At 43.7% G+C, this 23,469-nt stretch overlaps 1 protein-coding gene across 2 annotated transcripts in view; it reads left to right on the top strand.

Moving 5' to 3' along the window:
* The window catches only part of LOC123766904 (lysosomal-associated transmembrane protein 4A-like), a 57,755-nt gene extending 39,649 nt beyond the window's left edge, over window positions 1-18,106 (top strand). For both annotated transcript variants that reach the window (XM_069307445.1, XM_069307446.1), the window contains 2 exons: window positions 6,972-7,172; window positions 15,683-18,106. In XM_069307445.1, the coding sequence (XP_069163546.1) occupies window positions 6,972-7,172; window positions 15,683-15,775 (294 nt within the window). In that variant the 3' untranslated portion in view covers window positions 15,776-18,106. The remainder of the gene's footprint in view (window positions 1-6,971; window positions 7,173-15,682) is intronic.
* Window positions 18,107-23,469: the final 5,363 nt, after the last annotated feature.

The following is a 23,469-nucleotide window of genomic DNA, read 5'->3' as shown; positions in this document are numbered from 1 at the left end:
GAGTCTGTATAATCGGATCTGGGAGTTGTCGTGAGTCCCTGAGGACTGGCTCGATGCCGTTGTCCTCCCTGTTCGCAAACCGGGGTCTCTGGGTACTTCCCCTAAGGACTTTCGCCCTATTGCTCTTACAAGTTGTCTGCAAACTCTTTGAACGTATGGTTAACGTTCGTCTGATGTGGTTCCTGGAACACCATCACCTCCTTTCCCCTTCTCAATTTGGTTTCCGCAAGTGCCGCAGCACGACAGATGTCCTGGTGAACTTGGAGGTCTATATTCGTACTGCTTTTGCTGCGAAGACCTCCGTTGTTGCCGTCCTTTTTGACCTGGAAAAGGTTTACGACACTACTTGGAGATATCATATTCTATCTCAACTTCATTCTTTTGGCCTTCATGGTCATCTCCCTCTCTTTCTCCGCAGCTTCCTCTTCCGTCGTTCCTTTCGGGTGCGCCTTGGTACCGCGCGCTCTGCCTCTTTTCAGCAATACGAAGGTGTGCCCCAGGGTAGTGTTCTGAGCACTACTCTTTTTCTGGTTGCCCTCAATGGTCTTCTTTCTTCTCTTCCTTCTGGTGTCTTCTCCACTCTCTATGTTGATGATCTTACCCTTTGCTGTCAGGGTGATGATTCGCCTCTCCTTCAGCGCCGGCTTCAACTTGCAATTGATGCCGTGTCGTCTTGGGCCACCGATCATGGCTTCAGGTTCTCTACTTCTAAGACTTGTGCCATGACTTTTACGCGGAAACGGGTTGTTCTTCGCCCCTCTTTGTCACTTTATGGTCATCCCCTTGAATACAAAGATTCCGCAAATCTTTTGGGGTTATTCCTTGACACTCGTTTGTCTTGGTCTCCCCATATCTCTTACCTCCGTGTTGAGTGCTCTAAGGCCCTTACCCTGCTTCGGGTCTTGTCCCATACTTCTTGGGGAGCAGATAGGCGCACTCTCCTTGCTTTACATTCCTCTCTTGTCCTGTCTAAGCTCGATTATGGTTGCCCTGCTTACTCGTCTGCTTCTCCTTCTACTCTTCGGCGTCTTGATGCTTTGCACCATACTGGGTTGCGCCTCAGTTCTGGTGCCTTTCGTTCGACTCCCGTCCTTAGCTTGTATGTTGACACTGGCTTCCTGTCTCTCCAGGACCACCGTGATCGCTACTGTCTTCGCTATCTTGCGCGGTCCTTACAACATCCTTCCTCTCGCCTCTGTCGGGCTTTAGCTTTTACCCCTCCTGCGGTTCCTGTTCCTCTTCACCACCTCCCTCTTTCTGTCCGGTTATCTCACCTCCAGGATTCTCTTTCCGTTCGTATTTCTAATGTTTCTCCTCGTGTTGTTCCTTCTTTGCCCCCGTGGAGAGTCCCTCTTCCGCGGTTTTATACTTCCTTGACCCGTATCGCTAAAGCTTTTACCCCTCCTACGGTTCTAAAACGCCTTTTCCTTGAGCACTTTTCTTCTCACTCCCGCTCCGTTTCTGTCTTCACCGATGGGTCTAAGTCGGCGGACAGTGTTGGCTACTCTGTTGTTTTTCCTGATTGCACTTATATGTGTCGCTTACCTCTGGAGACTAGTATCTTTACAGCGGAACTTTATGCTATTCTCTATGCTCTTCGTCTCCTGCTTTCTCGTCATCAGTCCTCCTTTGTAGTTGTTGTTGACTCTCGTAGTGCCCTCATGGCTCTCGGGTCCTTTAATCCGGTTCATCCAGTAGTTGTCGAGATCCAGCATTGGCTGTTTCTTGTTCACAGTAAATTTAAGTCAGTTGAGTTTTGTTGGGTTCCCAGCCATATTGGTGTCTTTAAATGAGCGTGCGGATGCAGCCGCCAAGGAAGATGTCCGCTCTTGTCCCATCTCTCGTAAAGGCATTCCGTATTCTGACTTTTACCCGGTTATCCATTCCTCAGTCCTTACCCGTTGGCAGGCTTCTTGGTTGTCTGTTACTGGTAACAAGCTACGTACTCTTAAATGTTGTGTTTCCTCGTGGCCGTCCTCCTTCCACCGTAACCGGCGGTGGGAAACAGCTCTGGCGAGATTGCGTATTGGCCATACTCGCTTAACCCATGGTCACTTGATGGAGCGCCGCCTTGCTCCTTATTGTCCTAGTTGCATTGTCCCTCTTATGGTCATGCATGTCCTTCTTGAATGTCCTGACTTCCAGGACGAGCGTGTCTTGCTTTCCGACCGCCCCTCGCGGTCACCTGTCCCTCAATAGAATTCTTGGTGACTCGGATACTTTTGATATCGTTCGCCTTATGCGTTTTTGTTCTCGTATTGGCATCCTTGGTGATATTTAGCGCCCTCTGATTATTTTGCGCATTTGATGGTGCTACATAGCCTTCCCGGTTTGGTGCCTTCTTTTGATAATTACTTACTTACTTCCCAAACCTGCTAGATGATGGTCAGGCAGGGTGTGGACCTGTAATATAAGCAGTCTCCCCATAGCCAGTGCTGCTTGGAACTTTTTGTTCTGAGCAGCCGAGTCTAAAACAACAAAGAATCACCATCAGTCTATCTCCAACAGTGGTTCAGTACAGATGCTTAAGAGATACCACACATCAACATTTGCCAACAACAACATAACACTTGACGTGTCCAGCTCCTACCTTCACTAGACGTTTCAGCTTCAACACAGAGCAGACAGCCAGACTCCGGCTGCATCAAGCTTCCACGTTCTTGTCCTGCTGTTACCACTCGCACTTGGTAAAGCTAGTGTTCTGGAAGCAGCTCCGAAAGCTCCTTATGGGCCTGATATCATAAATACTAACTACAGGATTCATTAAGTAAAAACCACTGTTGTACTAATAATGGAACACCGGTTTACTCTGTGAAGGGCACAAATAAAAATAAACAAGTACAGACAAGATTAATAATTACTGATTATGGGCTTTTGACCACTGACTCTCATTAATATGTACAGCTTATTAATAAATCACATGAATACCAGACTCATAATGCCACAATGCCACGTAATATAACACGCACCTCCTCACTGTGGTAAACACCACCATACACTTATTAACATGCGTATTAAATACATTATACATACTATACTTGAAATAACTCGTATAATTATACAGTACTTCCTCCTCTGAAAATAATATCCATTCAGTGACACACACAGCTGGTACCACTGATGCTTCCATGAACCCATATTGTCAAATACCCGTCCAACACCAGTGACCATACTCGTCACCGCTCCACTAACCAACTCTTATACAGTATAATAGAACACTGTAATATAATAGCATAACTGCAATACAATCACAATAAATAAAATAACATAGCACTATGAACTGAATCAAGAAATATAGGCAATTGTAATACATAACTACAGTATTTGCCGGCATAAAAGAGACATCCTCGCATAGGATTCACCCCTATTTTACAAGGACATTTTGTGGAAAAAGACTAAAATTATAGTATGTTTCATCATACATTTATTGAAAGATATTTAAAGTGGATTTTGTACCACAACTCTTACCTCCTCTAAGATCAGCTGTGGTGTAGTTTTTTATATTTTGGGCAAGAGAATTGCTATAATGGATGTGAAACTTGTATTTCTGGATGTGATGATTTGTTGCCACATCAGACCACCAGGGCGGCGCACCATCACAGCGCTCTGGTGGTGGTGTCATTCACGCATTGCAAATGGCCGACAGGCGGATGAAAGTTGAACATTCCTTTCAATAATCTAGGATCATTTTTCATTTAGATAATGAATAAATGTCTTATCTATAAGTCATTAATGTATGCCATATCAGGTGTGGGTTATGTATACTGGGTAAGATGATGCGAGCGCCTTCATAACTTTCGACGTATCATACGTTTGTGATAATAGACTGTGATAACTCTGCTTGCTTTCAATATTTTATTACTGGCAACAATTTTTGTGCCTAGCAAACTTACCCAGTATGCTCGTCCGGCTCCCTAGCCTATGCCCCTCTGTCTCCCATCCGTAATACAGCCCATTAGACGCAGGGAACTTTTTTGATACATTTAAATATAAAAAAAAGTGCGTCTTGTACTCTGACAAATACGGTAATTTGAGGCATGATAAAAAGTCTGTTTATAAATTGAGTAGTTAGGAATCGGGTAAATACATGGGTCATAACATCCGCACCGAGTTCTTCGACTCTGCCGCCCGCATTCAGAGTGCCACACTTGCCCCGCATCTGAGCTCTCTACCCCAGGCCTCACTCGGCTCTGCCCTGCTCCAGGCTTCATCACCTTCTACGACAGGTGGTGTTTTCTATTTGAACAGCTTCATTTCCTATCTAACCTTCTGCACAACCACTTTACCTCGGGTTTGACTGGTTTTGCAGGCAAATTCCTGGATAGTGTTTCTGGACCTCAAGGACATGTACTGGCACATTGCTATTCATTCAAGTTTCCAGGACTAGTTAGGGTTTTAAGTGAAGCATCAGGCTTACCACTTCAAGGTTCTGCCCTTTGGCTGGAATGTAGCTCCTAGGATTTTTACCAGATTAGCACGGATAGTTGTGACCCCAGCTACATCTGTTCGGGTCCCCAGTCCGTCCACATGTCCGCTTGTCAGAAATCTGATTCTTTCCTAGCTTGCCAGGTTTGGATTCCTAGGAAACTGGCAGATGTCACAGTTGGTTCCATCCCAGGTTCAGACCTGGTTGGGGTTCAATTGAACTCGGTCAGTATCTTTACCTGCACCCTGAAGCTCTGCTCAATCTGCAGCAGCATCAACTTCTGGTGTTGGATCAGCCCCAGTGACTTGTCGGTTGTTAGAGCAATTGTGCGGGAGCCTGAGTTTTGTCGGCATAGTATTTTCTAGACAGTTTGCCATCGGGCAATGTACTGGTTCCTCCAGTACTGCCACTTTTGCTATCGCCAGGCCCATTCGGTTCAGTCCCTGTCCACCCTTTGTTGGCGCTTGCTTTGCCGGCTTCCTCTTTGGAGTTTTCAGGGTGGGGTTCTGTGGTGCCACCTTTCCCTCTTGATTGATATGGTCAGACACCTTGGCTCTGGATTAGGGCTTTGTGATCAGCATGCACCAGGCCTCCCAGGGTTGATAGCCAAACCCCCCTCCATTGGGTGTACAGTACAGCATGAGAGTTTATGGCGGTGTGGCCTGTCCTGCAAAGGATCCATCTTCTTCCTTGCTGTCATTTGGTTCCATTTCAACTGCTTCCTGGTGGTTCGTGCTCTGAATTGCAGGTCTCTCTTGTCCTTCACTCATTGGAGCTAGACTATTTGGGTAGCTTGACTTCTTGCTCCTCGGGGGTTGGTTTTCCGTGCAGTTCACATGTGGATTGTATCCAGTGTTCTTGCAGACATGTTATTTCACTTTCAGCCCATTTCCATGGAGTGGACAGTCGATAATGTGTTCTTCTGTTGGCTACGAGACAAATTCGGTTGCCATGAGGTGGATCTCTTCATGTTGGCTTGGCACCAGCAGTTTGGCTTCATTTCCTGATCACGAGACTCACACAGTAGATGCCTTTTAGCTGGACTGGTAGAGACATTTACCTCTTTTCCTTGGTTCATTTGATGCTCTGGGTGCTGCTGTCCTGGTTGGAGACATACTTTGGCAAGGTGATCCTTCTAGCACATGGGTGGATGACTCAGCACTAGTTTTACTCTTCTAGCCCACTGTTTATTGCCCAGCCACTTGGGATGGACGGTAGAGCAACGGTCTCGCTTCATGCAGTTCGGCGTTTAATCCCCGACCGTCCAAATGGTTGGACACCATTCCTTCCCTCCCCTTTCCATCCCAAATCCTTATCCTGACCCCTTCCCAGTACTGTATTTTCGTAATAGCTTGGCAATTTCCCCCCTGACAATTCTCTTCTCCTTTCGAAGCTCCTGAAAATAAAATAGCCCCGTGTTTGAACCCGAGCATTTTTCTGTGGCTGCCTCTTTCAGCAGATTGGCCCATCGAGGTATTTTGCTGGTTTATCCTTTACAGTCTATGCATCTAGTATTTTTGACGCAGATTTACCACCATTTGTATGGTGCTCAGTCAAACCAGTGTCTCCTAATTGTGACAGGTTGAAGTTTCATGGTGCTCCTCTCACCTCTTTTCATAGTGTTTGTGTCGGTTCCAGTGGTTCTTTCCTTTTTGTTTTGGTTGTTGATCGGCACCTCATTCATAATACTGTTGCTTCTTATCGTGTGGCTTTGACGATACCACTTTCATTGACATTCAGTGTCAATACTTACACAGTACTGTTTTGCAGGTTGTCTCTGGCTTTCTTTCACCTCCAACCAGCTCATGCTCGCCTTAACCCTTCTTGGTCTCTAGATCACACGTGTTTTTCTTCCCTTCGGTTTGCAGGTGTCTCTTTAGTCCGAGCTGTTTTTCTTAAGGCTTTGTTTTTATTGGCTCTCTCGTCCAGTTGTAATGTTGGGGCACTTCATGCTCTCCTTAGTATGTGTGGGTTGTGTTGTTTGATCCAGGTTGGTGGTTTCTTCCATGGGATGCCAGCTTTGTGGGCAGCTTGGAGCATGTGTGCCAGGGGAGTTGTTTCATATCCTGTTTCAGATTAATTTTTAATTTTAAGTGATTCTTTTGCAATGCCTTTTTGATCGTTTTGGTGCTTTCGTTTCATAAACCAAGCGGTTGTATTGCATCATTTAGTTTCCTTCCGAGTGCTTTCCTGGTGAGGGTGATCATAATAATTCCTTACTCCCTGTGCTATGAAGGGGCCAGGTTTGGGCTCTGGTGCCAATAAGCAAATAAGACTCCTGTGACTGATGTGGCTAAGTGTTTGGAAGCTATATCAGCAACAAAGCTTCAGGGAGCCACAGAGGCTCATTCAGAAAAGGGCATTTCATTACATTTGATGTTGGTTATTTTGTACGTTCGTCTAAATTGTTGCTATAAGTACTATCATTTTAGGATGACAGGTTGGATCATAGAATAGGATAATCCTCCTTCCCTTGCATAATTTTGAAGAATAATTCTCACAATAGATACCAATATATATCTTAATTTTTTTCCTTTGTTTTCAGGAAAAGCCATGCTTGATGATTCCCCACATGACAATGAGACTCCTATCCATCATCTTCAGTATTATTGTTAGTGCTATTTTAATTGGAATACTTATATATATCAATGAATGGCGTGCTGTAGCCGTGTTCACCATCATATGCAGCTTATGGATATTCATACTTACTTACTTCCTGCTGGTCATCCGTGCCCACTATTTGGACGTAAGTTATTTATTTAGTTTTGAGTGCTAATAGAGCAAAAAGAAATTTAGTTTTTGATGCATTACTGGACATTTGTTAACCCTCAACATGCAGCTATTGATATATAGTCATTTCTGCCTATTCACACAAAATTACATTCTAAAATATTTTTGTATAGAATTATTCATTTGCATGTAAAATGCAAGAAAAGCTAAAAAATGTGTACTGTGTGTATACTTTTACCGGTTGGACAAGTGTGAAAGCAATCATGGAAGGAATCTGGAGGCATCTATCAAGACCCAATAATTACTTTTTCTGACACTGTTGTATACAGTATAAGATATGACTCCAGTGTTCACCTTGGATGTTTCTTTGATCATTTTTCACTTGTTTTCATGTATAGTATTTTCTATAGTATAAATGTTGAATAACTTACTTTATGAACACATGATTCACAAAAACTAAGGGTACATTATTATCAAATAAAAATATTTCTAGGTCTACAGTGTGTGTGTGTGTGTGTGTGTGTGTGTGTGTGTGTGTGTGTGTGTGTGTGTGTGTGTGTGTGTGTGTGTGTGTGTGTGTGTAATTACCAAAGTGTAATTACCTAAGTGTAGTTACAGGATGAGAGCTACGCTCGTGGTGTCCCGTCTTCCCAGCACTCTTTGTCATATAACGCTTTGAAACTACTGACGGTCTTGGCCTCCACCACCTTCTCACTTAACTTGTTCCAACCGTCTACCACTCTATTTGCGAAGGTGAATTTTCTTATATTTCTTCGGCATCTGTGTTTAGCTAGTTTAAATCTATGGCCTCTTGTTCTTGAAGTTCCAGGTCTCAGGAAGTCTTCCCTGTCGATTTTATCAATTCCTGTTACTATTTTGTACGTAGTGATCATATCACCTCTTTTTCTTCTGTCTTCTAGTTTTGGCATATTTAATGCTTCTAACCTCTCCTCGTAGCTCTTGCCCTTCAGTTCTGGGAGCCACTTAGTAGCATGTCTTTGCACCTTTTCCAGTTTGTTGATGTGCTTCTTAAGATATGGGCACCACACAACAGCTGCATATTCTAGCTTTGGCCTAACAAAAGTCATGAACAACTTCTTTAGTATATCGCCATCCATGTATTTAAATGCAATTCTGAAGTTAGAAAGCATTGCATAGGCTCCTTGCACAATATTCTTAATGTGGTCCTCAGGTGATAGTTTTCTATCTAGAACCACTCCTAGATCTCTTTCTTTATCAGAATTCTTTAAAGATTTCTCACATAATATATAGGTTGTGTGGGGTCTATGTTCTCCTATTCCACATTCCATAACATGACATTTATTAACATTAAATTCCATTTGCCAAGTGGTGCTCCATATACTTATTTTGTCCAGGTCTTCTTGAAGGGCATGACAATCATCTAAATTTCTTATCCTTCCTATTATCTTAGCATCATCAGCAAACATGTTCATATAATTCTGTATACCAACTGGTAGATCATTTATGTACACAATAAACATCACTGGTGCAAGAACTGAACCCTGTGGTACTCCACTTGTGACATTTCTCCATTCCGATACATTGCCTCTGATTACTGCCCTCATTTTTCTATCAGTCAGAAAATTTTTCATCCATGATAGAAGCTTACCTGTCACCCCTCCAATATTTTCCAGTTTCCAGAACAACCTCTTATGTGGAACTCTGTCGAAAGCCTTTTTTAGGTCCAGATAGATGCAGTCAACCCAGCCATCTCTTTCCTGTAATATCTCTGTGGCCCGATCATAGAAACTGAGTAAATTCGATACACAGGATCTTCCTGATCGAAAACCATACTGTCTGTCTGATATTATATCATTTCTCTCCAGGTGTTCTACCCATTTAGTTTTGATTAGCTTTTCCAATACTTTCACTATTACACTTGTCAATGATACAGGTCTATAATTGAGGGGGTCTTCCCTGCTGCCACTTTTGTAGATTGGAACTATGTTAGCCTGTTTCCACACGTCTGCTACGATTCCTGTACACAGGGATGCCTGAAAGATCAGGTGAAGTGGAATGCTGAGCTCAGATGCACATTCTCTCAGAACCCATGGTGAAACGCCATCTGGGCCAGCTGCTTTGTTCCTCCCGAGCTCCTTTAGCATATTTTCCACTTCATCTCTAGACACCTCTATCCGCTCTTTGTTCTCTGGAATTCTTATTGTGTCTGGTTCTCTGAAGATTTCATTTTGTACAAACACACTTTGGAACTTTTCATTTAATGTTTCACACATTTCCTTTTCATTTTCCGTGAATCTGTTTCCCATTTCCAACCTCTGGATATTATCCTTTACCTGCAATTTGTTGTTTATGAATTTGTAGAATAGGCCCGGTTCTGTTTTACATTTATCTGCTATCCCTTTTTCAAAATTTCTTTCTGCCTCTCTCCTTACTGCTGTATAATTGTTTCTCGCATCTTTGTATCGCTGGTATGTTTGGGGGTTTGGCCTCTTCCTATACTGATTCCATTTTTGTGTCTTTTGGTCTCTTGCCCTCTCACAATTTCTGTCGAACCAATCCTGTTTTTTGGTCCTGCATCTCTGTTTTGGTATGAATGTTTGTGTGCCTTCCTCGTATAGTTTTAAAAATTTGGCATACATTTCATTTACTTCCCTGCCTAGCAACAATTCTGTCCAATTACACTCATTAAAAAAATTTCAAAGTTCCCCATAGTTGCCTCTCTTTAAATCGAGTTTATCAACTGTTTCAATGTCCCCATTTTCTTCTAGATGATATCTTAAAGCATATTTAATGTCTAACAGGACGTGATCACTCTTTCCCAAGGGAGGAAGGTACTGGATGTCAAAAATCTCTTCTTCTTTCCTGGTGAATACTAGATCCAGTACTGACGGTATATCTCCTTCCCTCATTCTTGTGGCTTGCTTTATGTGTTGATACAAGAATGTCTCCAGAATGAGGTTCACAAATCTGCATGTCCAAAAGTCCTCCGTTCTTGCTTCATAGGCCTCCCAGTCTATTGCTCTAAAGTTGAAGTCCCCCAGTATCAACAGTCGTGATTTATCTTTATCTGCTTGTACAATAATATCTCTCATGACCATTATGAGGCCCTCTCGTTTGTCATCCAGTTCTTCCTTTGTCCACGTGTTGCTTGCTGGTGGGCTGTAGGTATTTACAATTATCAGGTTATCATCCTGATTCCAGACCTGCAATGCCATTATGTCAATATCTCGAGGGTTTTCAAATATTAACTCTTTTACCTTCAGGTGTTTTTTCACCAGTACAGCCACTCCTCCTCCCTTCCTAGTTTTCCTGTCACGTCTCCAAACTGAGTAGCCTCTTGGGAATATGACTTCATTTATTATATTTCCTTCAAGTTTCGTTTCTGATAATGCAACAATATCTGGGACCCTAAGCTGGATTATATCTTGCAACTCCAAAGTTTTTGACCTCACTCCATCTATGTTGGTATATACAATTTTCAGGAACATGTTCCCTTTTCCTTTGCTCTTTACTCCCCCTTCCACTACTGATCTTGTTGCTTTGTTTTTATGTACCATTTCACAAGCTTTCCAGTCCCTGTCACTTTGTAAAAAAAAGAATTTCTGTCTTCTTCATTTCTATCCCCATTTAGACGTTTTGCCTCAATTAAGTTCATTTTCAGCTTTTCTCTGTCTTCCTTGGAGAGGTCTTGTCTTATTGACCAAGATTTGCCAACCTCATCACTCTGCAGATTCCTGGCATTTCTTAGCACTTCCATCATGTTTTTCACTCCATTAAAGGTCACCCTTAAGGGGCGGTTCTTTTCTTTCTCATATTTTCCTATTCTTCTAAAATCACTGACATTTTCCTTTGAGCCTTCTCCTAAACCTACTATTTTCTCTATGATTTTCATCTCTTCTGCCGCTCGGTCCACCCTAGATGAAATTTCCTTCTCTAAACATCCAAAAATGATTATGGACTTAGTTCTATCTGCAGTGTTTTGTACCAGTTTACTGTTGGTAACCAGTTCTTTCCTAATTGCTTGCCTAATTTCTGCTTCTTGTTGGTCATTTCTGGTTTTGACTTCCGAACACACTTCTTTGATAGTCTCTTTCTCTTTTACAACTTGAGCATATGTCGCTTTTATTTCTTCTTTATACTTTTCTAGTTCTTTATTCACCTCCTCTATGTGAGTTGTCAGTGAAGTTTCCAGTTGGAGATCCTTACCTAACTCTATGTTAGCCCTTAGGCTTGCTTGGAGTTGTTCACCATATGAGTCTATCTTTTTGTTTATTTCTTCAAAGTCACCACACTTCACTTTCCATGCCTCATTTTCTTTCACTAGTTCCTTGATTTGCTCCTCCTGATTTGTTACCTTGTCTGTTAATGCAGTAATAATCTTACCTTGTTGCAGCATACTCCCTTTTAGAGTGCAAAGCTCACTCCAAAGACCTCCATTGTCCTCTTCTAATTTAAGCACTTTTTCTTCATACTTCATTTGCATGTCCTCAATTATCTCTAACCTGCCAAGAACACCTCCTTTCCTTATATCTTGTGTTGAGAATCCTTTGAAACCATCATCTGATGGTGTGTCTACCTTCTCAGTGGGGGTGGTGGCGGCGGCCATCTTTGATTTTGTTCTAGACCAAAACAAACTTTTCCACTCGACTATTTTCACTCAGTTTTACTTGTTTATTGTATTTTATTTGCTTTTACTCTTCCCTGAACCTTTATGTAACCTGGGACACCACTGTAGCCCTCAACCTGTTCCCACTACTTAGGTAATTCGATATTTCCAGGAGCTTGCTGCAGTGTGACTTCTGCCTCCTCCAGCTTCACCTCACCTCCCACACACACACACGTGTGTGTGTGTGTGTGTGTGTGTGTGTGTGTGTGTGTGTGTGTGTGTGTGTGTGTGTGTGTGTGTGTGTGTGTGTGTGTGTGTGTGTGTAGTACTGTAAATAATGTTTTCGTACATTTTCAACACATGGTTATTTCATTACATGCATTACCATATATACACACACAGAAAAGTTCCTGAAACCAGGAACTTAACCCTCAAACCGCGCATATCATATATAAATGATATCAGTGACAAAACCGAAACCGCGCACATCATTTATATATGATTTCGTGTCTAGCGCTATAATTTAAACTCCCCGCCTGGGATAGGGGCAGCTATAGTACAGCCACGACCGATAGTTGCCAGATGCCACCTAGAAAAAAAATCCAGGCCAACATTCTTGGGTGTTACAGCGTCAGTATTGAGCAAGCCACCAAGGCTGGCGCACGCAGCACGAGCTCACAGCACCGCTGTTCAGCTTGTGACCACAGCATCGCCTACAAATACCATAATATAAATGATACTGCTATTATTTAGCAGTGATAGTATTACTGAAGCCCCCTGACTGTGATAAAACTGACCAGGATTCTGATAATAGCAGGATTGTGGTGATATTTAGCGCTGTGCTCCATGGAGGGAGGAGTAATGCTGTGGGAGGGAGGGTTGTGGCGTCGTTTTCTGACTGTGTGTGGTCACCATTTATTGACTGCACTCACCATACCAGCTTAGTGGTTCGATATGGTGAACACAAATGTAGATACTTATATATAACGTGTGTATAGTGTGAGATAACAGCGAGAGGAGTAGGTTGGGAGCCGCCATTTTGGTGAGGGAGGAGCGTCGTCTGCACTACTTGGCATGTTGTTTACTGATGGCCACTATGGTCTTTGGGCACCATACCAGCTTATTTGTTCAGGTATAGTGAATAAAACAGGTAGATACTTATATATAATGTGTGTATATAGCGTAATAACACCACAAACAATATTGTTGGATGACAAATATTAGTGCGTCTGGCCTTGAGGGCGGCCGCCGATCAGCTGACTGTGTGAGTAGCTACGTCTTATGGCCTTTACTCACCATACAAGCTTAGATGTACAGTTATGGTGAACAAAACATGTAAATACGTATATATAACATCTGTGTATAGTGAATAAATACAGAAAGAGTATTGTGGGAGGTAAATGAGGGTGAGTGAGGTGGTGTTGAGGGAGGGAGTGGCAGTGAGTGGCTCGCTGGTGTTTGGCGGTCACTCCTCATTGCTTTTTGACTCACAAGACCAACTTAGTAGTTCGTTATGGTGTACAAAACATGCAGATACTTATATATAACCTGTGTATATAGTGTAACAACAGCAAAACTATTTGTTTATTGTTTTATGAACATAATAATTGAATCACTAATATGCACACCATAATTTTGAGTACAGCGATGGTTCACACATTTTATAATATAAATATACCACAATTCACTGTATGGAATAATATTACTGCAAAAAAACTAAGAAAAAATCAGAGACATTGAAATAATTAGGTAATAATATATTTGTGACAACTGCCGTCTGACAGCTCGGGCGGAGTAGACCTCGTCTGGCGAAGGTTCTGCCAACGCCCCTTTTTTGCCACACTTCCCTACCTTATTGCGGCTAAAATATGCCACCTACGATTTTTTTGTTATTTTTTCCGTGATCAGGGAACAAAAATGAATACTTCTATAAGACGAAAGAATTTTTTGGATTTTTTTTTTGTTGCGCCTGTGGGTGTGAATTCCATTTGGGCCCCTAGCGGTTTGAGGGTTAAAGAACAAGAGAACAGATTCAAACTAAAGAAACAAAGATGCCAAAAAAATACTAGAAAGTTTTCTTTTGTAATTAGTGGTAGACAGTTGGAACAAGTTAAGTGAGAAGGTGGAGGAGGCCAAAAGAAGTCAGCAGTTTCAAAGCGTTATTTGACAAAGAATACTGGGAAGACGGGATACCATGAGCATAGCTCTCATCCTAAAAACTATTAGGTAATTTCATTGAGGTAACTACAAATTTAAGTGACAGCTCATAGTATCTGTCTCATCTGCCATCACGAGAGCTCTGTCAGTGAAACATGCTGATTGTATGTACAGTATAATAGTATTGAAAAGTTGACAGACCTAGTTATTTTTCATTTCATTTGAACAATTGATTATGCTAATTTAGTATAGAATATCTATAACGCTTATATGTTCAGTGTTACTAATGGTCCAATACAGGTACAGTATACAGTATCTTTTAATACATATAATTACCTAAGTGTAGTTACAGGATTAGATACTTATGGTGTCCCATCTTCCCAGTACTGTCGTATAACACTTTGAAACTACTGACAGTTTTGGCCTCCACCTTCTCAATTAACTTGTTCCAACCATTTACCACTGCAAAAGAAAACTTTCTAATATTTTTTCAGCACCTTTGTTTCCTTGGCTTGAATCGGTGTCCTCTTGTTCGTGAAGTTGCTGGTTTCAGGAATTCCTCTTCGTAAATTTGGTAGATTCCTCTTAGTATTTTGTAAGTGGTTATCATATCACCTCTTTTTCTTCCATCTTCTAATTTTGGCACGTTTAACACCTCTAGTCTCTCCTCGTAACTGGTTTTTCAGTTCCGGAAGCCATTTTGTAGCATGCCTTTGCGCTTTTTCCAGTTTGTGTGCTGCTTGAGATATGGGCACGATACAACTGCCGCGTATTCCAATTTTGGTCTCACAAAAGTCATGAACAGTTTCATTGGTATTTCACCATCTGTATACTGTATAGTAAATAAAAGCAAGTCTGAAGTTGGAAAACTACGCATACGCTCTTCCGACAATGTTTTTTGTGTTCCTCTGGTGACAGCTTACTATCCAAAAACCACCCTTAGGTCTCATTCTTTATTAGAGTTCTGTAACTCCTTTCCACTTAATTTGTAAGTTGTGTGTGGTCTATTTTCTCCAATTCCACATTTAATAACATGTCATTTATTCACTGAATTCCATTTGCTACTTAACGCTCCAAGCACTTATTTTATCTAGATCAGTTTGAACGGTATTATAATCTTCTGCATCTCCTATCTTTCCCAGTATCTTAGCATCATCCACAAACATGTTCATACAATTCTGTATTCCTTCTGGTAAATCATTTATGTAGATGATGAACATTACTGGTGCAAGAACTGAACCCTGTGGTACTGTACTCTGCTTCGTAACACTCCTCCAGTCAGACACATTGTCTCTAATTACTGCCCTCGTCTGTCTCATTTAGAAAATCTTTTATCCATGTCATCAGTGTCCCATCACCCCTCCAGCATGTTCAAGTTTCCAGAACAGTCTCTTGTGTGGGACTGTCAAGCCTTGTTTTTTAGGTCCACACAGTCAACTCAACCATCTTTCCTGTTGTAGCTCTGTGGCTCTCTCATAAAAATTAAGTAGGTGTTTAGGTGTTATATAGGATCTTCCTGTTCGAAAACCCATATTGTCTGTCTGTTATGCCGTTACTCTCTGGGTGTTCAACCAATTTGGCTTTAACTATTATTTCCAAGTGTTTTAACTACCACGCTTGTTAATGATATGGGTACATAATGTAGAGGTTCTTCATGACTACCATTTTTACAGATTGGTACTATGTTTGCCTTTTTCCATATATCTGCTAAGAATCCTGTGCACAATGAAGTCTCGAATATTGCTGTATTCTGTGTTACTAAAATGACTGCTTTATTACAGATGAAGCGGTCAGTCTCAGACATTCACCAACTGCTGGTGGAAGTTTCTGACAAGAATGATACACCCATAAAAGCCAAGATCTTTTACCCATAGGTTAAAATATTAGACATACAAATTAAGAACTGCAATTAGCTGCTGTGCATTTTACCATTGAATTCAAAACTGTACTCTGTAACATAAAAGTTATTAAAATAACAGTTGAATGGTATTTTTTAAGTTTGAGTAATCACACTGAATTATCCAAAGTATAAAGTGTTAACCAAGAACTTTAAGATTGATGGTATTTTGTAATGTTTTGTTTTAATTTGAAAATGTATTGTACTAAGTACTATATTGTCTTGTATACTCCAAGGATATGTAATATTGAATATTTTTGTTCATTGTGTGTTGAGTTTCTCCTCGCTGTCTGGCCTGTTGCTGCCGTGAGGGGGGCTTGGTGGGCAGCTGCCGGAGTGTGATGCTACATGGGTCAGTCCTCTGTCCTTTTGCAGCCTTATGCTCCTGCTGCTGCCTTTATCAATTTTGCCAGACCCCTTTTCCTTTTCCTCGTGTTTCATTTTTCTCCCCCCTCTTCTCCTATAAAATTGTCATTTCCTGCCGACCTTTTGCCCGTTTTGATTATTCTTTTGACCTTCTTTTGTTTCGACGCCCGGGTGTTTGAGGAGGCAATTCACGAAGCGGGTTGTTCTTCGTCCCTCTGTCACTTTATGGTCATCCCCTTGAGTACAGTACAAAGATTCCGCGAGGCTTTTGGGGTTATTCTTTGACACTCGTTTGTCTTGGTCGCCCCATGTCTCTTACCTCCGTGTTGAATGCTCTAAGGCCTTTAACCTACTTAAGGTTTTGTCCCATACTTCTTGGGGAGCGGATAGGCGCACGCTCCACTATTTACATTCCTCTCTCGTCCTGTCTAAACTCGATTATGGTTGCCCTGCATACTCTTCTGCTTCTCCTTCTACTCTTCGCCGTCTTGATCCTTTGCACCATACTGGGTTGCGCCTCGGCTCTGGTGCTTTTCGTTCACTTCCTACCCTCAGTTTGTACGCTGACACTGGCTTTCTCTTCAGGATCACCGTGATCGCTACTGTCTTCACTATCTTGCGAGATCCTTACAGCATCCTCACTCTCGGCTCTATCGTGCTTTGACTTTTACCCCTCCTGTAGTTCCTGTTCCTCTTCACCTCCTTCCTCTTTCTGTCTGTCTGTCTCGCTTACAGGATTCTTTCAGCTCATATTACCAATGTTTCTCCTCGTATTGTTCCATCCTTGCCCTCGTGGAGGGTCCCCTTCCCAAATTTTGTACTTCTGACCTGCATCACTAAGCTTTTATCCCTCCTACAGTTCTGAAACGCCTCATCCTTGAGCACTTTTCTTCACTCCCACTCAGTTTCCATCTTCACTGATGGGTCTAAGTCTGCTGACGGTGTGGGCTACTCTGTTGTTTTTCCTGACTACACTTATGTGTCGCCTTCCTCCGGAGGCTAGCATCTTCACAGCAGAACTTTATGCTATTCTCTATGCTCTTCGTCTCCTGCTTTCCCGGTGTCAATCCTTCTTTGTGGTAGTAGTTGACTCTCGTAGTGCCCTCATAGCGTATGGGTCCTTTCATCCGGTCCACCCGGTGGTTGTCGAGATTCGACATTGGCTGTTTCTTATCTCCAGTAAATATAAGTCGGTTGCATTTTGCTGGGTTCCCAGCCATGTTGGTGTCTTTAAATGAGCGCGCGGATGCTGCCGCTAAGGAAGCTATCCGCACTTGTCCCATCTCCCATAAAGGTGTTCCTTATTCCGACTTTTACCCAGTTATTCATGCCTCCATCCTTGCCCGATGGCAGAGTTGTTGGTCTTCTGTTATTGGTAACAAATTGCGTACTCTTAAGAGTTGTGTGTCCCAGTGGCCTTCCTCCTGCCACCGTAACCGGCAGTGGGAAACGGCTCTGGCTAGGTTATGTGTTGGCCATACCCGTTTAACTCACGGTCACTTAATGGAGCGCCGCCCTGCTCCTTATTGTCCACATTGCATTGTCCCTCTTACAGTCGTGCATATTCTTGTTGAATGTCCTGACTTCCAGGACGAGCGTGTGTCATGTTTTCCGACCGCCCCTCGCGGTCGCTTGTCCCTCGATAGAATTCTTGGTGACTCAAATACTTTTGATATCATTCGCCTTGTGCGTTTCTGTTCTCGTATTGGCATCCTTGGTGATATTTAGCGCCCTCTGATTATCCCGCACATTTGATGGTGCTACATAGCCTTCTCGGTTTGGTGCCTTCTCTTGATAATTACAGTACTGACTTGTCATTGTGTGCATAATGAAAGATTATTGAAGAACCTGATTGATAACTATACGTGCTTATATTAAAATGAATGTTACATAATATCTGATATAAAACAATAAAGGAAATATCTGGAATATTGGCTGATCACATGGTTTCTCAGTATACATGTATAGAATTTAGTATGGAACATAATCCAGGACTAAATTATTCTTGCTGGGTGGTCATTAAGCTATTGTTGTGGCCTTAATAACCCTTCAGGTTCATAGGCCTTAAACCCAACAACAAACCAAAATATTTATGTAAAAGTAGAGGACTAGAGGACTACACTTCAAATTGTATGGCAGAGTAGTGAATAAAAGAATAAACAAAAAAATGAAATAATTCGGTGAACAAAGTTGGTTCAAGCCTGGCTTCAGACAGAGCGTGGAGAGTAGAACTCCCGAAACCCTCTCCCAGATATGCTCCAGGTTCCATTGTGAAACAATCTAATGGAATAGAGCATATGAGTGTTAATAAATGCCACACACATTTTATAAATTAAGAAAGCATATAACAATGTTAATGGTCTTTCTCTGGAGAGTAATGAGCATATATGGAGTTTGGAATGTTATTAAATGCTGTGGAGAGTTCTTATTGTTAATAGTGCATTGAGTAGCTGTTCCAATAATATTGCCAGAATTATCCATGGTGGTTCAATGAATATATGCATGGGGGTCATAAGGAAGGTCAGTTTGAGAATAAAAACTTAATTTAGTATATTACAGGAATGAGATGTGATTGAGGTGTTTGTGTGGGTTTATACATCAGTAAAACTTGCACCTGATCGACAATTGCCTTTCTCAAAAGAACTGTGTCATCAACAAAAAGACCTGCATAATATGTATTTATAAGAAGTTTAAGTTAATTTACAATTTTTATTGACGTGAGTAGCCACACTACCTCACCCACCACCTTCATCTTTCCCATCTCCCTACCTCTTTCCTGTCCCTCCATACTTTCCTACTTCTTCCCTCTGTTACCTACCTACCCCTCTTTTCCTTACCCTCCATCCTTTCCAGGTACCTGTCAACCTCTTGTGCCTTCTCTTCCCCCCCTTACCTACCTACCTCTTTCCTATCCCTCTCGTATTGGCATCCTTGGTGATATTTAGCGCCCTCTGATTATCCCGCATATTTGATGGTGCTACATAGCCTTCCCGGTTTGGTGCCTTCTTTTGATAATTACCTTATCTTACCTTACCTTACTTTCCTATCCCTCTCCACCCATACCTTCACCCACTTTCCTGGCCCCTCCTCTCCTTAGCCCCACTCCCATTCCCTCTCATTATATTAGTTACTAACCAATAGTTACAGTCATGTCCACACAGATGCATATCTCATCTGGATTCTTCGGCTTTGGTGGAGTGACAATTGGGCTTACCCATGGTGTTGGGCCTGTTACTGGTTCAATGATATCTAGTTCCATCAGCCTATCCAGTTCGGCATCGACTTTCTTGCGAGTATGGAATGGTTGTCGGCGATGTGGTTGGGCAACTGGAATTACATCTGGGTTGATATGAAGATGTACTTTGCTATCAGTATAACAACCTATGGATTTAAATCGATCAGAAAATTCAGCAACAATACCATCAACATTGTTTGCAGATTCCACTGCTACAGCATTAGAAAGCTGAAGTAGCCCCAATTTGGTTGAAGTCTTGTAACTGAGTGAAGACTCCTTTGCATTCCTAACAACATGGAATGTAGTAGTGAGCATTGCACTCTGACTTAATCTCTGCAGTGAAAGTTCCAATCACTGGCAAGGCTACCTTTGAAGCATAGGCAGTGGCTTTACCATTGTAGTTTTCTAGCTTTGGGAACTGTTTTTTAAATTTCTCATAGTGACATTCAGCAATGGTGTCAATGTTTGATCCAGTGTCAATGAGAACTTTGAGACAAATACCAGCAATGTATACTATAGTCTCTGGGTTGTTTGGAAGATCATTCCATTCTGTGATTGCTTGTACTCCATGAGTATAATCACATTCACTGTCATCTGAGACTGGTTGTAATGAAATGTTGTCTTGTACATTATTAACATTCTGGATATGAGGTGCAATATTGTGTTTACCACCTCGACACCTATGACCTGATCCTCGTACAGTGCTTTTATTCATAGACTGTGGTTTCTTGAGTGCAGAACGACACATAGCACCAAAATGACCTAGTTTTCCACACTCATTTTTTTTTTTTTTTTTTTTTTTTTTTTTTTTGAGATATATACAAGAGTTGTTACATTCTTGTACAGCCACTAGTATGCGTAGCGTTTCGGGCAAGTCCTTAATCCTATGGTCCCTGGAATACGATCCCCTGCCGCGAAGAATCGTTTTTTCATCCAAGTACACATTTTACTGTTGCGTTAAACAGAGGCTACAGTTAAGGAATTGCGCCCAGTAAATCCTCCCCGGCCAGGATACGAACCCATGACATAGCGCTCGCGGAACGCCAGGCGAGTGTCTTACCACTACACCACGGAGACTGCGGAGACTGCTCTCATAGCACTTCTTACCTTGAGCAGGACAAACACTACCTTGGTGTGGGTAGTCTCCTCCACAATTGTAACATTTATTGTTGACACCCTCTGATGTGGGTCGTTGTGACTGCTTGAGTCTTGTTCCTTGACCCCAGTTGTGATGTGGTTCTCGGCTAAATTTACTGTTAGGTTTGCCATGATATCATCTTTGATTACGATGTCCTCCCTGAACCTTACATACCTCATGACTGTTAGTAACAGTGGCAGAACCGTTGTTGGCACTGCACTCCATGACACGAGCATCACGTGCAGCATCTTCCATTCGACGAGCAATATCCAGTATCTTGGTAAGAGAACTGTCATCATCAACAAGTTCTAGAGCTCTTCGACGAAGACGTGTAGATGTGCATGTTTCAATTATTTCCCTGTTACCGGACTGGTTATGGGTCCTGTTGTGGGGTCGGACGCCGGGCCGGCCCCAGGTGGAGCTGGGAGAAGGTCGCCTGGTACCGTCACCGTCGTTTTTTTTTGCGGTGAGCAGCCTGTTGATAGTGTGGACGTATAGGTTGACGTCGATGCCTGCCAATTTATCGGCGAGGTGTAGAAGTACCAGTAGGAGGGTGTTGTTGGTGGTAACTGCAGCAGCTTTCCCAGTGTTCTCGGGCAAGACCGGGAAAGCAGACGTAGGCGGTTTGGCTAGCTGAGTTTTAGGTGGTGCTTGCCATTATCTTTTTTATTTCTTCCTGCCGGTGGAGACAGGTGAAACTGCAGTGTGCGGGCCATTGTAGAGTAGCCAGCGTCGGTGGGAGGATGTGCTGGCTGTGTAGTGATGCTCCTGGGCACAGATACTGCATTTCTGCACTTGCTCGATGCTCTTACTGGTGTAGTGGGAGTACCAGTAGCACTGGCGGAGCTCCGTGTATCGTTCCTTGGTCATGTGGGCAGGTGGAATCGTAATTCCGGCGCACTTAAGGCCGTGTTCTTTGGCGTGGGTCGCTGCGATGACCGTGGTGAAGGTCACTTTCAGTGTGGGTCTGCCGTGGTGAAGGTCACTTTCAGTGTGGGTCTGCGGGTGTTGTTGGACTTAGCCATCGTTTGTTGTTGTTGGTATAGATTAAGCTACTCGGAACAAGTTCCAAGTAGCACGGGCTATGGTGAGCCCGTAACTTACCTGGCACAGGAGCGGAGTGCCTTAGCCATCGGAATCCCGGTTTATTTATAGTCCAAGGGGTGGGGTTCATGTTTGTGGTGGGGTGTGCAGAGTTCCACTTGCAGGTGGGTAGAAAAATCCAGAAAAGCCTGGCATGTTGAGTCCCGTTTCTACCGCAGAGGGGCCTGGGTTTTGTTCTCAACGAAATCTGCAGAAAAATGTTATTTAGGTATGAGAGACCGTTGTTGCTGGGTGCCCTCTGAAATTCTCCGGGTGCCTAACTTGTTTAGGCAGTTTCATCCGGAGGACGAGGTGCACGGGGGTCAGGTGAGATGGGCTTCAGTCCGTCATCTCGGGTCTCAGGTGATCTCGTCGTCCGGTAGCCGTCTCGTGGGGGCTAGACATCAGTGCTGAGGGACCTAGAGAAACAATTCTCTAACTGGAACAAATGCTGTTACTGGGACAATAGGCATAGTTTGTTGCCTTTGTGGGGATCTCGTCCAAGGCTGTCAGTCATAGGCGAAACAGTTTTCCTGCTAGCCTCCCCCATCTAATGAGACGCGAGTGTGTGTAACAATGCCATTCCCGGAAACTCTAACGAGCGGTGAACTACCAAGCAGCAGTTTTCGCAGAAATGCCACACCAAGTTAGGGATACTGAACACATCCTCTCCTGGGTTCCCTCAGCATTAGAACCCACGTTCAGATAGGGTCCCAAGTCGAGAGAAATCTACAGCACCCCTGGTGAGGCGCAGGAGGAGAACCTGAACGCGACCACACGGAGTGACCCCCAACTATAAGGTGTAAACACCGAGCGCCGGCGGTCCACACCCGACACAGCTCCCTTGGCACTTTATAGTGAAGTGCTCCTATACTCGGTGATGACAGTGCTCCCTAGACCTCACGGTGAAGTGCTCCTATACTCGGTGATGATAGTGCTCCCTAGACCTCACGGTGAAGTGCCCACAGGTTCCCCCCCTTACACAGTGCTCCCAGGACTCCCCCCCCCCCCCCCCCCCCAAGTGGCAGATGACAGTCCAGGAACACATACTCCAGCGACGTCGGGTTAAACTACCCAGTCCTATGTAGACATGCTGCCACTCGCGGGGCTCCGAGATGCAGCACCCCTGCTGGACCTGTCTGGCAAATGCAACTTCTCCAGGTAATAGCCCCGTCTCAGTAACACCTTCGGACGGTGCCCCCGGCGGCGCACCTAACCTACTCAGGTCCTCGGGACAGTTGAGGTGTCAGGTAAGTGAGGGACGATCAGGGGGAGTGAGGCCCCACACTTGAAAACCTATCCACCGCTGCCCACTGGATGGGGGGGGGGGGGGTGTAACCTATCCACCGCTGCCCACTGGATGGGGGGGCGGTGTAACCGATCCACCGCTGCCCACTGGATAGGGGGGGGGTGTAACCTATCCACCGCTGCCCACTGGATGGGGGTGGGGGGGGTGTGTAACCTATCCACTGCTGCCCACTGGATGGGGGGGGGGTGTAACCTATCCACCGCTGCCCACTGGATGGGGGGGGGTGTAACCGATCCACCGCTGCCCACTGGATGAGGGGGGGGGGTGTAATCTATCCACCGCTGCCCACTGGATGGGGGGGGGTGGTGTAACCTATCCACCGCTGCCCACTGGATGGGGGGGGTGTAACCTATCCACCGCTGCCCACTGGATGGGGGGTGGTGTAACCTATCCACCGCTGCCCACTGGATGGGGGGTGTAACCTATCCACCGCTGCCCACTGGATGGGGGGTGGTGTAACCTATCCACCGCTGCCCACTGGATGGGGGGGGGGGGTGTAACCTATCCACCGCTGCCCAATGGATGGGGGGTGGTGTAACC

Source organism: Procambarus clarkii, chromosome 60 (assembly GCF_040958095.1).
Source record: "Procambarus clarkii isolate CNS0578487 chromosome 60, FALCON_Pclarkii_2.0, whole genome shotgun sequence".
Taxonomy (NCBI): Eukaryota; Metazoa; Arthropoda; class Malacostraca; order Decapoda; family Cambaridae; genus Procambarus; species Procambarus clarkii.
This window is presented reverse-complemented; position numbering and strand designations above follow the sequence as displayed.